Source organism: Camelina sativa, chromosome 9, assembly GCF_030686135.1.
Source record: "Camelina sativa cultivar CO46 ecotype springtype chromosome 9, ASM3068613v1".
Taxonomy (NCBI): domain Eukaryota; kingdom Viridiplantae; phylum Streptophyta; class Magnoliopsida; order Brassicales; family Brassicaceae; genus Camelina; species Camelina sativa.
In genome coordinates this window covers 43,028,584-43,041,351 of record NC_141888.1, presented here as the reverse complement: position 1 = coordinate 43,041,351, position 12,768 = coordinate 43,028,584, and the positions used below count along the sequence as shown (strand labels likewise).

The window sequence follows — 12,768 nt, the reverse complement described above, 5'->3', positions numbered from 1 at the left end:
GCATACGATAGAGTAGAGTGGGATTTCCTGGAGAGTTTATTCATCAAGATGGGGTTTGCTGTAAAATGGGTCCAGTGGATAATGATGTGTGTAAGATCCGTATCCTTTTCAGTCCTCATCAATGGTTGCAACTTTGGGCTGATCAAACCGGGACGTGGTATTCGACAGGGAGATCCTCTCTCTCCTTTCCTCTTCATCCTTTGTGCAGAGGCTTTAGTGTATGCATTACAAAGAAGTCATCAACAGGAGCGTCTCACAGGGTTCAGGTTCAATGAGTCCTGCCCAGTCATACAAAACTTACTCTTCGCTGATGATAGTTTGTTTATTTGCCGATCAACGAAAGAAGAATGTGAGGAGCTTATGCTTTGTTTGCAAAGTTATGGTAAGGCGTCTGGCCAAATGATAAATCTCTCCAAGTCCGCTGTTACTTTTGGGAAGAGGATAAGTGAGGAAACAAAGAATGTTGTTAAGCAAACACTAAGCATTTATGAGGAGGGTGGTACAGGAACTTACTTAGGATTGCCTGAGTGTTTTAGTGGGTCTAAACAGGCGCTATTGGGTTTCATTGGTGATAAGCTCCAAAACAGACTGCAGGGTTGGTTTGCTAAGTCACTATCTTTGGGTGGTAAGGAAGTGTTATTGAAGGCGGTGGCTATGGCATTACCGGTGTACGCCATGTCTTGTTTTCGGCTGAGTAAAAACCTTTGCAGGAAGTTAACGAGTGCGATGTGTGAATTTTGGTGGAGTAATTGCCAAGGGAAGCGGAAGATTGCTTGGGTTGCGTGGAAGAAGTTGTGTAAATCAAAGTCAGAAGGTGGGTTGGGTTTCAAGGACCTGGGAGATTTTAATCAGGCTTTATTGGCCAAGCAGGCATGGCGCATTCTTAATAACCCTGGCTCTTTGGTAACGAGGTTTTATAAGAGTAGATATTTTCGCAAAACATCTATCATTGAGTGTGGTACTGGATCGAGACCATCTTACGCATGGAGAAGCATTCTTCATGGGCGTGATTTGCTGAAGGCTGGTCTGATGAAGTCGATTGGCGACGGTTATGATACATTGGTTTGGAGAGATAAATGGATAATGGACAAACATCCACGAGCTCCATTTCGGTCCCAGGTTTTCTTTGATTTCAACATGAAAGTAGCTGACCTCAGAACACCAGGCGCTGCAACATGGGATAAGGAAAAGGTCCTTTCTTTGTGTCCTATAGATGATGCTAAGCGGATCTTATCTATGCGGTTGAAGCTTGATCATCGAGATAGATTTATATGGCCATACACAAAGTCAGGTTCATACTCGGTTAAAAGTGGATACTGGCTGGTGCAGACTCTTTCTACACTCTACGAGTCTCGTTCTGATGATTTGATTAAACTCAATGAATTAAAGGCAAGCGTATGGAAGGTGGAAACTGTTCCCAAGATCAGAACGTTCCTCTGGCGAATGCTGTCCGGTGCCTTAGCAGTCTCTGAACGGTTGGCATCAAGAGGTTGTGGTGGAGATACGAGATGTTTGAGGTGTGGCTCAACTACTGAAACTATTTGTCACCTGCTGTTTGAATGCCCGGTGGCTCGACAAGCTTTGGCTTTAGCCAATATTCCTAGCCCTATTGGTGGTTTCTCTGCTACGAATATTGACATAAACTGGGAACACCTGCTCAAGGTCATACAGGATGAGGAGATCCCCAGTTCTGTAAGGTTAGCGATTCCGTGGATTCTATGGGGGGTCTGGAAACATAGAAACACTATGATGTTCCAAGGAAAAAATGGAGATATAAGAGAGTTAGTCTTCACAGGAAGATGCTACTCAGTGGAAGGAAGCTCAGTCTCGGCCAGTAGATATCACGGCACAAGATCCTATGAAGCAAGGTAATGTGGAAAAGAAATGGATAAAGCCGATGGCTGGGTATGTTAAGTGTAATATTGGATCTTCATGGTACAACTCGTCGCGTCTAAATGGTGGTGCTTGGATTCTGCGAGATGAGACTGGCCAGATTCTATACCATGCGAGGAATGCTCTTTCACCTGCGGATTCCCGGATTGTAGCGGCCCTGCAATGCCTCCTGTGGGCATTGGATGCTTTACTTATTCTACATATTGACAAAGTCGAGCTTGCGTTGGACAACAGGATGGTCATAGAGGCGATTAACTGTCCTTCTGCTTGGCCGCGTTTCAGTATTCTCCTGAGTAACATACATGAGAAGTTATCAAACTTCATGTCTTGGAGTGCTTCAGCGGTTGCGGCTTCTGCAAACACGGTGGCTGTGGCAATTGCGAAGAGTGTAACAAGGGATGGTAGACTTCAGTCTTATCTCTCACTTGGAGGGCCTTTTTGGCTCCACAATCAAGTGAGACATGAGGCGATTTAGTTTTCTGTTTCAGTCTTTCAGTCTTTCTTTTTTGATCTTCGGTTGTACTTTTCTAGACTATTTTTCCTTGAAGTTCTATCAGATGACAAAAAAAAAAAAAAACTGAAATATATTTATTGGAGTGTTTTTTTTTAGATAATGCTATGTTTATTTAAACATTTCTTATAGTAGTATAGTTTGCCGTTCAATAAGTGTAAAAAAGCTCAACATTTTGAGTTAATAAGAATGAAACTCATTAGTAGTAATAAGCACTAAAATTGCCGATTCGCAATACGTTATAATTGTTATATTTTCTGTGACAAAAAAAATTTTGGATATCAATTTCTAGCAAAACTGATCTGCATTCAAAATTGATATACTAATCAAAATTATTTATAAATACTTGATAAGAAAATCATCGAATTAAACGTGAATGAATGTTCTTATACAAATATTTAAAGGCCACTAAAGAAAAGCAACAATTCGGATATGTTAATTCCAAGTAATTCGACCAAAGGAATATTTTAAATCTATAGTGATTGTGTGACTGTTGTTTCTCAGCAAGTCTACTTTGTTTCCTTTTTCGTCCGACGCGTTTTTATCATAGTTAACTAAAGTTGTGCTTGTTTGTGAACTGATGAGAGAAAAACAAGAAGGACGACTTTGAATATCATTTGTGGATGCAAGCGTTATTGTTGTTTTAAGTCCACGACTACAAATATTATTCTCACTTTTGAAAACAATCTATTTTGTTAAGAAGAACAAATCAAATTTGATAGCAGTGCATTTTGTAATTTCAGTGCTTCACTAATAGATTGATGTTAGTCTTTTTGATTAGATTGAAAATGTACCATGGGTCGTGCATCATAAGTATAGTAAAACAAACAAGAAAACTCCAAGTATGAAAGTCAAATGTGAAAAGATTTTGAATGTTTTTTACCTAGTACTAAAATATGGTGTTATTCTATAAAGAGTAACCTTTTTATATATTTGATTATTTAATGCATGAGTGATAAGAAATAATATATAAGTATGTAATATCGCACGTTAGAAAAAACATTACAAACCTTATTTTTCCAGAGGTTTCATACTATCCATCCCATAACATCCTCTTTGATATAACTTTATACTTTAAATATGAAAAAGAGCTGTAGAATTACAAAAAAAAAAAAAAGTAGCCAGCCGTGTATTTTGAAACTTTTGGAAGAGTTAAACATTATATACTTGAAACAGAAAAAAATAAAACCAAATCATATTTATATATATTAACTTATAACAGTTTGTATAACTCTTTTTATTTGAAAGTGAAAAATATCAAATCATCCAAAAAAACCTTCTTTTATAGGAACTTGTATAATGATTATTACTAATTTTTACAATATATTTTCTTTTGTTAACCCGGATTTTTGATATATCAACTAATCCAAACACTTTCTTTTATAGTATTTTTTCTTTCTTAAGTAGTTAAGTTATTCATTTGACAATATTTTTTTAATGAATCGACGGATCAACCTTACGAATATGTGGTTGATATGATGCGCGTAGCTAGCGTATAAACCAAATATTCTCCAAGCGTAAAACTAGATTCCAATTCAAATATGGTTATACTTAAACATGTTCTATTCAAATCGGTTGAGTTATATATGTGTTTTTGAATTTCAAGATGATCATAGAAGATCGTTATATTCTAATTAAAGATATAAAACTATACACTGGTTATATACGTTCGAGGCTTCGAGCTAAATGCCAAGCTTGCGACGGCTAGTGTGACTTGACAAATTACGAAGAAAGATTTTTAAATTTCATTTTTAAATAATTGCAAGTAGGTTTTGATAAGAGTAATTACGTTAAAGCTTTAATTTCACAACTAAATATACACATACATTAATATTATATTAGTAGCTAGTTCCTTTTATTTAAAAACGTACATATTAGTAACTAGTTAGAATTGTTTAACATCTAAGCAATAAATCTATATGGGTTAGTGCTTAGCTTAAAATAGAAGCACGTTTATTTCTGTAAGGGTCTACTTAAACAACTTATTTTCTGTTTTAGTCTAATGAATCGTATATATTTGTTCTAGTCATGTTGTCTATCCGATTTTTAGAAGACAAATGAATGAGAATTGAATAACTATTTACAAAGTTACAATTTGATATATATGACATATATATGTATATGTATGCCTGCAATGTTTCAACATCTTCATGCACTTACTACACATGAGAAACTTGTTTAAGAGTGCGACTTACCAACAAACTAATAGACATAGTAAACATTATAAACTTTGAAACGAAATATTTAATTATTTCCTTTTAAGTTTTAATATAAGGTGGTTTCTTGATGAAGTTTGTCTCCTTTCATTTCGTTAGTCTCGGGGAAATGCTTGCGTATCGACCAAACATGTATATTTGTTGATTACTGAATTGAACCAAAGCACGACATTTTGAAAACTATTTAATTGTGATGTTGTGTTCGACCCTATTTGATATTAAAAAAAAAAATTTCTTCAGAAATTAACTCATATATATATACTAGAACTCGTGAGTACTAAACTTATCGCAAATGCTTTGGTAATATTTATAGGGATACATATCTCATACTAGAGCCCGGTAGCTTTAATATAACTTATACAAATTATTCCTTGATCTTAACGTAAGTTCGAGAAAAATATCGTAAAGAAGGACAAAGAATATGATGAATTATTATATGTTAAATGATCAAATATAACACGTATATATTCAAAAAAAAAAACAAATATAACACGTATAGTTTATAATTCACACACCCTTCTTTTGACATATGAAAATCATGCATAATTCATCATCCTTCATTGACATCTACAAACGCTTGAAAACGATAATATACTATTAGATGATAACATAAACTCAATGCTCGTTAATATTCTATATGTTTGTTATAAGATATTGTCAAATTAATTTGATGCAAAAGTCAAGCTTGATTCTAGATGCTATATAGACATAACTTTATTTTTTTTCATACGTAACTAATCTCAATTTTAATAAAACCTACGTTTTTCACGTTACACCTAATTTTGGTATCAATTTCAATTTGACGAAATAAAACCACTACAAATTACGAAAAGGTCGTGTAATATTCTATATGGTTGAACAAAAGTCAGAGGTGTTTGAACAAACTCGTATTATTTCATAGAAAAGGTGTGTGTATTAATGTATAGACGTACACACATGCACACATAAAACTAGTTAACATATATAAAATATATAACTTTTGGACATTTGTTTTCCAAATCTTCTGCACTTTTATAGTTTTCGAACGAAAGTACGTAACTTGTCGCATATGTTATTCTTGAATAATAGCAATAAAATGTGATATGAGTACTTTACCAACCCAAGTTACAATTAAAAATCAATCACTTTTATGTTTGTGTATAATTAGCATTGTCTCTTATATCTAAGGAAAGTTAACCCACCTTCTTGACTTTTGAGGTTTTCGAACTTGACGTTATCATATATATGCTTTTCACGGCTGTTAATTACAGCAATTAGTTAACTTATTGATTAATAATACCAAGCGTTTTTGGAATATAACAGATTAGCTTTAAGTTTTGTAACCAAGTAATCCTTTATATCCTTGCTTAATGAGATATATATAGTCATATAGCCTTAATTCGTTTCTTTTTTAGAAACTTTGATAACCATCGATCAGTAATACTATTAACTTAATGGTTATTCAACGTTTCTGAAAATTCTATTACTGATCGTATACCGATCATATATATATATATATATATATATATAAGGTCAATCGGATAATAACAACTACGAATAACTTAACTGTCTAGTGTATTTCAAAGTTTACTTTTGTCACGAAGTCTATATTATGTTTACGTCGTTGAACTAATAATATTTTACATTTCATGCATATAGTAGAAACACACAAATTTTTGGGCTTCTAGAAGAAAATTACGTGATCGAGGCCCAATACAGTGCGACAAATGGGCCCACCATATATCTTCCTAAGTCAATGACACAACACAACCACTTTTTCTGTACATAGGAGAGAATCTATGTCATCTTACTTTATTTTGATTTGTCGTTATTTAATTAAATTTCAGCTACTCCTTGAAATCATTTACTGTAGTTGCTTATTTGACTTTGAAGTATCATCAACTCCTCTTTATCTCCCTAACTCCTTAACTAGAGATGATTCATAATTTGTAATTTATATTTATTTTTCTTTTGGCTGTTAACTACTACATGCATTCTTAAATTCGAGTAGTGATATACAAAGAGATAACTAACAAGAATTGTTTAAATTTAATACTAACTTACATCAAAAACAATTATCCTACTTTCACAACAGAAAAATAGAAAAGGAAATAAAGCTATAAATGGTATTAATTAGTAAGAACAAAATATATAATTATTATAGATTATCTTCTGATTGTGCGGAAACGCTTTTGGTTTAATGAATTGAAAAATGTTCAAAGTGTTTACATTGTAGAGTTTTCCATATTTTCTATATATTGATGCTCGGCAATAAGAAGTTTCAGTGAGTAACATGCTCTAAACGTCAGATAAAATATGTGTATTGGATTGTTCATCTGAAAGAGATCTAATGATCTATATACGATGTATCTATTATAGTTGATAGATCATTATTTATATTATTTATGAGATGTAACATCTTCTAATAAATGTGATAAATGTCATATATAAACAGATAAGTCTCAATTTGATTTAAGATCAAAAGACACTACGTATATGGAAAAAAGGTGAAATGTTGGTAAAATTTCTGTTGGCTCTATTCCTCTGTTCCTTTGTGAAAAACTCAAAAGTTAGCGAATTAAATAAACAATCAATTTGACAAATCTTTATAGAAAGTATTTAATAATAGAAAGCTTAACCGATCGTGAGTGATCGGTGTGACACCACATACTTAAGCGACTGAATAAGTTTGAATTAGAACCGATTTCATGATGGCTTTCCAAATTTAATACATTATCTTAAAGAAAAATACTTAGGCTCCATTCACCCCTCTTCTCTCAGCCAATCAGAATCTTCCATCTAATATCTTATTTTAAAATTAAATTTAAATTAAATTAAAAAGCAAACCAAATTAAGGAAACAAATTCTGTATACTTTTAATTAAGGATAGTTAAATATTGGCTTGGTTTAGATTTTTAAACTTAGAATAAAATTATGTCGGTTTGGATTTACAAATGAAGTGGTTAGAGTTTAGATTTTACAATTAAAACGAAATTATATGTCGGTTTGGGTTTACAAATAAGGTGGTTAGGGTTTAGATTTTACAATTAGAACGAAATTATATGTCGGTTTGGGTTCACAAATAAGATAGTTAGAGTTTAGATTTTACAAGTAGAACAAAATAATATGTCGGTTTGGGTTCACAAATGAGATGTTAGAGTTTAGATTTCACAATTAAAATGAAATTATATGTCGGTTTGGGTTCACAAATGAGATGATTAGGGTTTAGATTTTATAAGTAGAACGAAATTATATATTGGTTTGGGTTCACAAATGAGATGGTTAGGATTTAGATTTTATATATGTCGGTTTGGGTTTATTAAAGTGCGGTTTAAGTTTTTTTATTTTATAATAATGTATACAGATTTTATTGCCTTATTTTGTTAGGGGGTGAATGGAGAGGTTCACCCCTAGGGGTGAACCCAAGTATTGTTATATCTTAAAGTGTAATATTCATTTTAATATGCAACCACATTTACACATGTGTGGTGTGAATATTTACATCTCTACAAGAAACAAAGATTACTTTGGTTGACTAAAAAAAAATTCAATCGTATGATTCATATCCTTAAGCTCTATACAACTGGCTTGCCCTTGTACTGCAGAAGCTCTAGTCATGGCTAGTCATGACCTACTCATACACAATGCGAGAGATGTGTTTTAGTCTCACCAATAATCGTTGTATATATCGACCGTGGTAACAAAGCGGCAAAACGTCCTCTATTTGGTGAGGAACTATCTAGGGTATGAATCGGTGGAGAGACAATACAAGGTAGGTATTGTCAATGATATGGTTTTGAGGAGCATCAAGTTTTGGCTTTAGGAAAGTTGAAACCGTCGTCATGGGGTATGCGATATTGGTGTATAATTTGTATTACGTATAGCTTCGGTCACTAGGTTTTTAAATGATTCCATTGCATGGTCGTTCGCTTAAGTGTAGTGTATAGGTCTGGAAAGTTCAAACTAATTCAAGTTGTGGTAATTGGTAAATTGGCTACACTTGTGTCTGGAAAGTCTAGCTTTGTCACTAGAAGAACGGAAAGTATTGAACTGTGGGTTCTTTTTATATTAGAATTGTATGGTTTACATAAATATGCTCAATCCAAGACGCTGAAGTTGAGATTTTTAATTTTCATCATTAGGCTCGTAGAACGGAAAACTTTAAACACAACAGACGTTACAAGAACTGTGTGGCTACAACTACAACTGAATATAAAACGTTACAACATTGAAGGCAATACATATATAAACTATATATATATGTATATATAGTCCTCTGCACCTAAACTGTGCACATAGAGATGAACTTACCTTACACCGTGACACCATTCATATTTACAAATGAATCCTGCCGGTTTCTTGAGTAAACCAGATTGGTTTATATGGATCCACCACTCTTATGTTCAGCCGGTTCATGGAAATTTCCGAGCTTTATGAGGATACATGGATGACTTTTGGAGTGTTCTCGTTGGTGGTGGAGGCGGCGGCATCAAACGGGAGTGATTCTTGAACTTGCTTGAAGATGAATGTTTTCTATGTGATTCTATTGGGGATGATGATGAGCTTGGGAATGTTCCTTTCTTGTTCTCCATTGTTGATAGTTTCAGTCTCTTTGAAGGCTTAAGATGATGATGATGATGATTATGCTCTGCGGCTGAATCTTTTCTCACATGGTTGTTGTTATTGTTGTAGTTGCTTGAGTTATGATCGAAGGAGGAAACAGTTGTCTTGTGCCTTTCGGGAGGCTTTTCGAGTAGTTTGGTTTTGCGGGCTTTCATGGATTTCTGAGAGAGCTTATTCGGCCATCTGAGGATTCCATTTGGGTTATTGTGTTTTGCGGATTGGACTGCAATGTCACAGAGCGTTTGAGCAGCTGCTAATAGCTGTGGACAGGAAAGAGCTGTACACAAAATATCATCATCATCAGACACCAGAAGAGGATTTTTGATAAAATATGAGGTAATCAGTAATATCATGTGAAAACATACCATCATCTTGAACATCTCCTGATCCCTCTGGTTCTGCATTTGATGAATTGATGTTGTATAGTTTTAGTTAGGAGTAAAAAAAGGGGGCCGTCAGAAAAGAAAGAGCATAAAAAGGGGGGAAACAGATTCTACCTTTAGGAACAATGGAAACTTTTGGAAGGGTAGAAACAGATGCTTCTGAGCACTGGCACAACGTGGTGTTAGCGAAAATTGTTTGACAGGTCTTAGTTCCAGTAATAGTTTGCTTCTGTAGTGGAGGGACTAAGTTTTGGTTGAAAGTGAGTGATTCCAGATTGGCGAAATTATCAGTTACACCCTCTGTAGAACCCATAGTAGTGTCGGGTATTCTTAGCCATCGTCCTTGACAAAGTGTCTTGCCGGTTACAAGCTTTGCTGCTTCTGAGTTGGTTCTAGAGCTCCCATTAAAAGCCTGTGACCAAGGGAAATGTGGCAATCCACTACGAGGAGGTAGTTGTTTAGCAGAACGCTGCTGGTCCGAGTTGTTTTTAGAGTTCTGAGAAGGTTTTGATGCATCTTGGAGCAGAGAGTCTAAATCTTTTGGCGGTGGAAGGCCTAATCTTTTTAATACATCACTAGCGTCACATAATGGAAAACTAAGTGGAGTGGAAGGAATATCAGAGTTCATACAAAGATCCTGAGAAAACAAAGAGTAGATCACTTTCAAGTTATAGCAACAAAACCATTAAAAGTCATGTTATACTTACAGGTCAAATGAGAATATGTATGCAACTTCAAAATGTTGAATTAAGAAATCTACCTTGGAAGATGAGGACAGATCTCCATCCAGAGCGTTTACTTTATCGGTGTTTTCACCATTTGGTAGTGAAGCAGAGACAGAGCTGGGTGGTGAACTCAAGGTTCTGCTGAGACAAGTTTCTAATTCTGTAGAGCTTTGTGATTGAACAGGCCTCCTAGTTGGTACAATGGACCAAACATTTCTGAACACACTGAGCAAAGTGTCATTAGTATTCTCCAATTTCTTCATCTTGTCTTTTCCCAAAGAAGGACACTCATAAGAGCCTTCAAGAAGATCTTTTAATGACAAATCTTCAATGAGTTTGGTAACGTCATTTATTTCAGGCTTCAGGCCATAGGCACCTGCATGTAAGGAAAATTAAGAGGTAGACACAACACTAGGAAAAAGTTCAGAGCATTTTCACATGAGGAGGATATACTGACGAGACCTTGCTATATCAACAAGGCCGCATTTTAATGAATTAGAAGTGAAATGCACAGGTGCTATTGACTCTCACACTGTCCCTTTGGTACCTTAGCGATGCAAAGAATATGTCAGCCAATGAAACCTTTTTAATGTGATGTCAGAGATGATTAAGAAAAAAAAAAAAACTAAAAATCACAACAAGTGACTGAGGGAACGTCTAAAGCTACCTCAGACCAGGTTCATTTGTAAATCACATCAAAATTCAGACGACGCAATCTATAGAACTGAAAGTATACAAAAAAAATATAATAACTAGCCAAAGTAAATGGACCAGGTTGAGGAGTCAACTGTTGAATTAGCATTACTCTATTGGATACCACAGGAAGAGACTAATTCAGAAGCAGTCACGTACCGAAAAATGCATACTCGCCAGTCGCTGAACTGATTGTTGAAAAAGTTCTCGTGGGAACTTTAGAAATCCTCCTATCACCTCGTTTACCATTACAACTGGTCCGCTGTTTCACCACTAACGGTTTATCTGTTTAGCAATTAACAGAAGGTAATAAGTAACCTAAGCTAAGCCAAACTGATACAAAAGGACATTTTTTTCAGAGGGTGAACCAATCAACTATCACCAACATATTACATATTCTTCAAAAACATCATGCTATTGACTAGATAGATGACTGCATATACCGCAGACAAGGAAATCACAAGAGTTTCTTAAAAATCGCACAGAACTTTGTTGTTTCCAGATGGTCAAGACAATCATCAGTTTCAAATTCTCAATGTTAACCTCTTTAAAGGAAAAGAAAAAGCAAAACTTTGAGTGCCTGAGATATACCCAAGAAAGTAGTAGACCCTTGCCCACACATCTCCTTGGTGTCATTATCTCTTGGTATGGTAACCGTGTCATCTAAAAGTATCAATTTAGTCCTTCTCGAAGTCCCATTACTACTACTCCTCGAAAGTTTTCCTCTTTTCCTAGGAGACTCAGCACTTTCTGGACTGGCAACTGGTGAATAACCGTTTGAAGGCTCGGACGAATTTTCAACTCGAAGTTTGGTAAGCCTATCATGTACAAAGTCGTGTGAATGCATTAACTTGCGCCATAACGATGAATCCGACGCCCCACTGCTACTTCCTGCAACTGAAACAAGTAGACGAGTAAATCGAAAAGTATCCAACCAATGATTGAAAAGTTTACAAATTTACCAAACTCTGATAGATATGTCTTATTACCAAAGTAGCAAGAACAAACACACACATTTGGATCTACGACTATAAACTATACTCACTAGTCAATCCAATGAAGCCCCAAATCGAGTTAAACTTAATATCCCCAAATGAAATGTGAAAGTCAAAATGAAGAGAAAGAGATGATCAAATAACTAACCTTTCTTGTTGATTGAAGCACTACAACGCTCAATCGAAGAATTAACACTACCAATAGAGACACGAGCCTTGTCAGAGTTGTTGTTATCTGCTTTATTATTAGAGGAAACCCTAACTCCACCACCACACCCTTCAGATCCCATAAGCTTAGCCGGCAACGAAACATCCACAGGACAAGAAACCTCTAACCCATCCATCACAAACCCAAATCGAAAACATCGCAACCGTTTAAGCTGCTAAACAAACTCATCATCATCTCCTTTAAAAGCAAACCCAGATAGTTCGATTCGAGCGAGCTGTAAGGAAGCTAAAAACTCGCAGAAATTTCTGGATTGAAGTGAGCTAAAAAGAGTGCGATTGATTTGGGGCTTTTTTTGTTCTGTCGATGAAGGAAGAAGAAGAAGAAGAAGAAGAGGAGGAGAGAACGAAATGGAGCGGCTGCGTAAATCGAGGGGGGAGGGGGGGGGGGGGGGGGGATGGTGTATAATAAATCTAGGGCAAAAAGAAAAGTGAAAGAAGAGAGAAAAAAGATTGGAGTATTTATAGTTTTCGGGAAATTAACTTTGTCTTTTGTTTTTTTTAGATAAGCCGTCGGACGGTGAG

The 12,768-nt window shown here is 35.2% G+C and overlaps 2 protein-coding genes across 4 annotated transcripts; one reads left to right on the top strand and one right to left on the bottom strand.

Annotated features, from left to right (window-relative positions):
- Nucleotides 1-1,897: 1,897 nt before the first annotated feature.
- On the top strand, nt 1,898-2,368 carry LOC147939422 (uncharacterized). The gene has a single exon (XM_087465949.1). The coding sequence runs from the start codon at nt 1,898-1,900 to the stop codon at nt 2,366-2,368; it is 471 nt and encodes a 156-aa protein (XP_087322075.1).
- A 6,347-nt stretch (nt 2,369-8,715) lies between these two features.
- On the bottom strand, nt 8,716-12,719 carry LOC104714763 (uncharacterized). Of its 3 annotated transcripts, none has more exons than XM_010432218.3 (7): nt 12,167-12,719; nt 11,615-11,920; nt 11,183-11,308; nt 10,366-10,706; nt 9,720-10,242; nt 9,588-9,620; nt 8,716-9,499 (listed from the first exon to the last, which is right to left on the bottom strand). In XM_010432218.3, the coding sequence occupies exons 1-7, from the start codon at nt 12,360-12,362 to the stop codon at nt 9,012-9,014; spliced, it is 2,013 nt and encodes a 670-aa protein (XP_010430520.2). In that variant the 5' UTR covers nt 12,363-12,719; the 3' UTR covers nt 8,716-9,011. The 3 variants fall into 3 exon arrangements, with proteins under 3 accessions (XP_010430520.2, XP_087320375.1, XP_087320376.1); XM_087464249.1 differs by having other exon boundaries at nt 11,615-11,914; nt 12,167-12,676; XM_087464250.1 differs by lacking the exons at nt 11,183-11,308; nt 11,615-11,920; nt 12,167-12,719 and adding an exon at nt 10,793-10,866.
- Between the last annotated feature and the right edge of the window lie 49 nt (nt 12,720-12,768).

Coding starts and splice junctions, on each gene's coding strand:
- LOC147939422 (XM_087465949.1), top strand. CDS start 1,898: ATGGCTGGGTATGTTAAGTGTAATATTGGATCTTCATGGTACAACTCG.
- LOC104714763 (XM_010432218.3), bottom strand. CDS start 12,362: ATGGATGGGTTAGAGGTTTCTTGTCCTGTGGATGTTTCGTTGCCGGCT. Junction 9,621..9,719: donor AGTTTCCATTGTTCCTAAAG/GTAGAATCTGTT, acceptor CATCAAATGCAG/AACCAGAGGGATCAGGAGAT. Junction 9,500..9,587: donor AGGAGATGTTCAAGATGATG/GTATGTTTTCAC, acceptor TTTTGTGTACAG/CTCTTTCCTGTCCACAGCTA.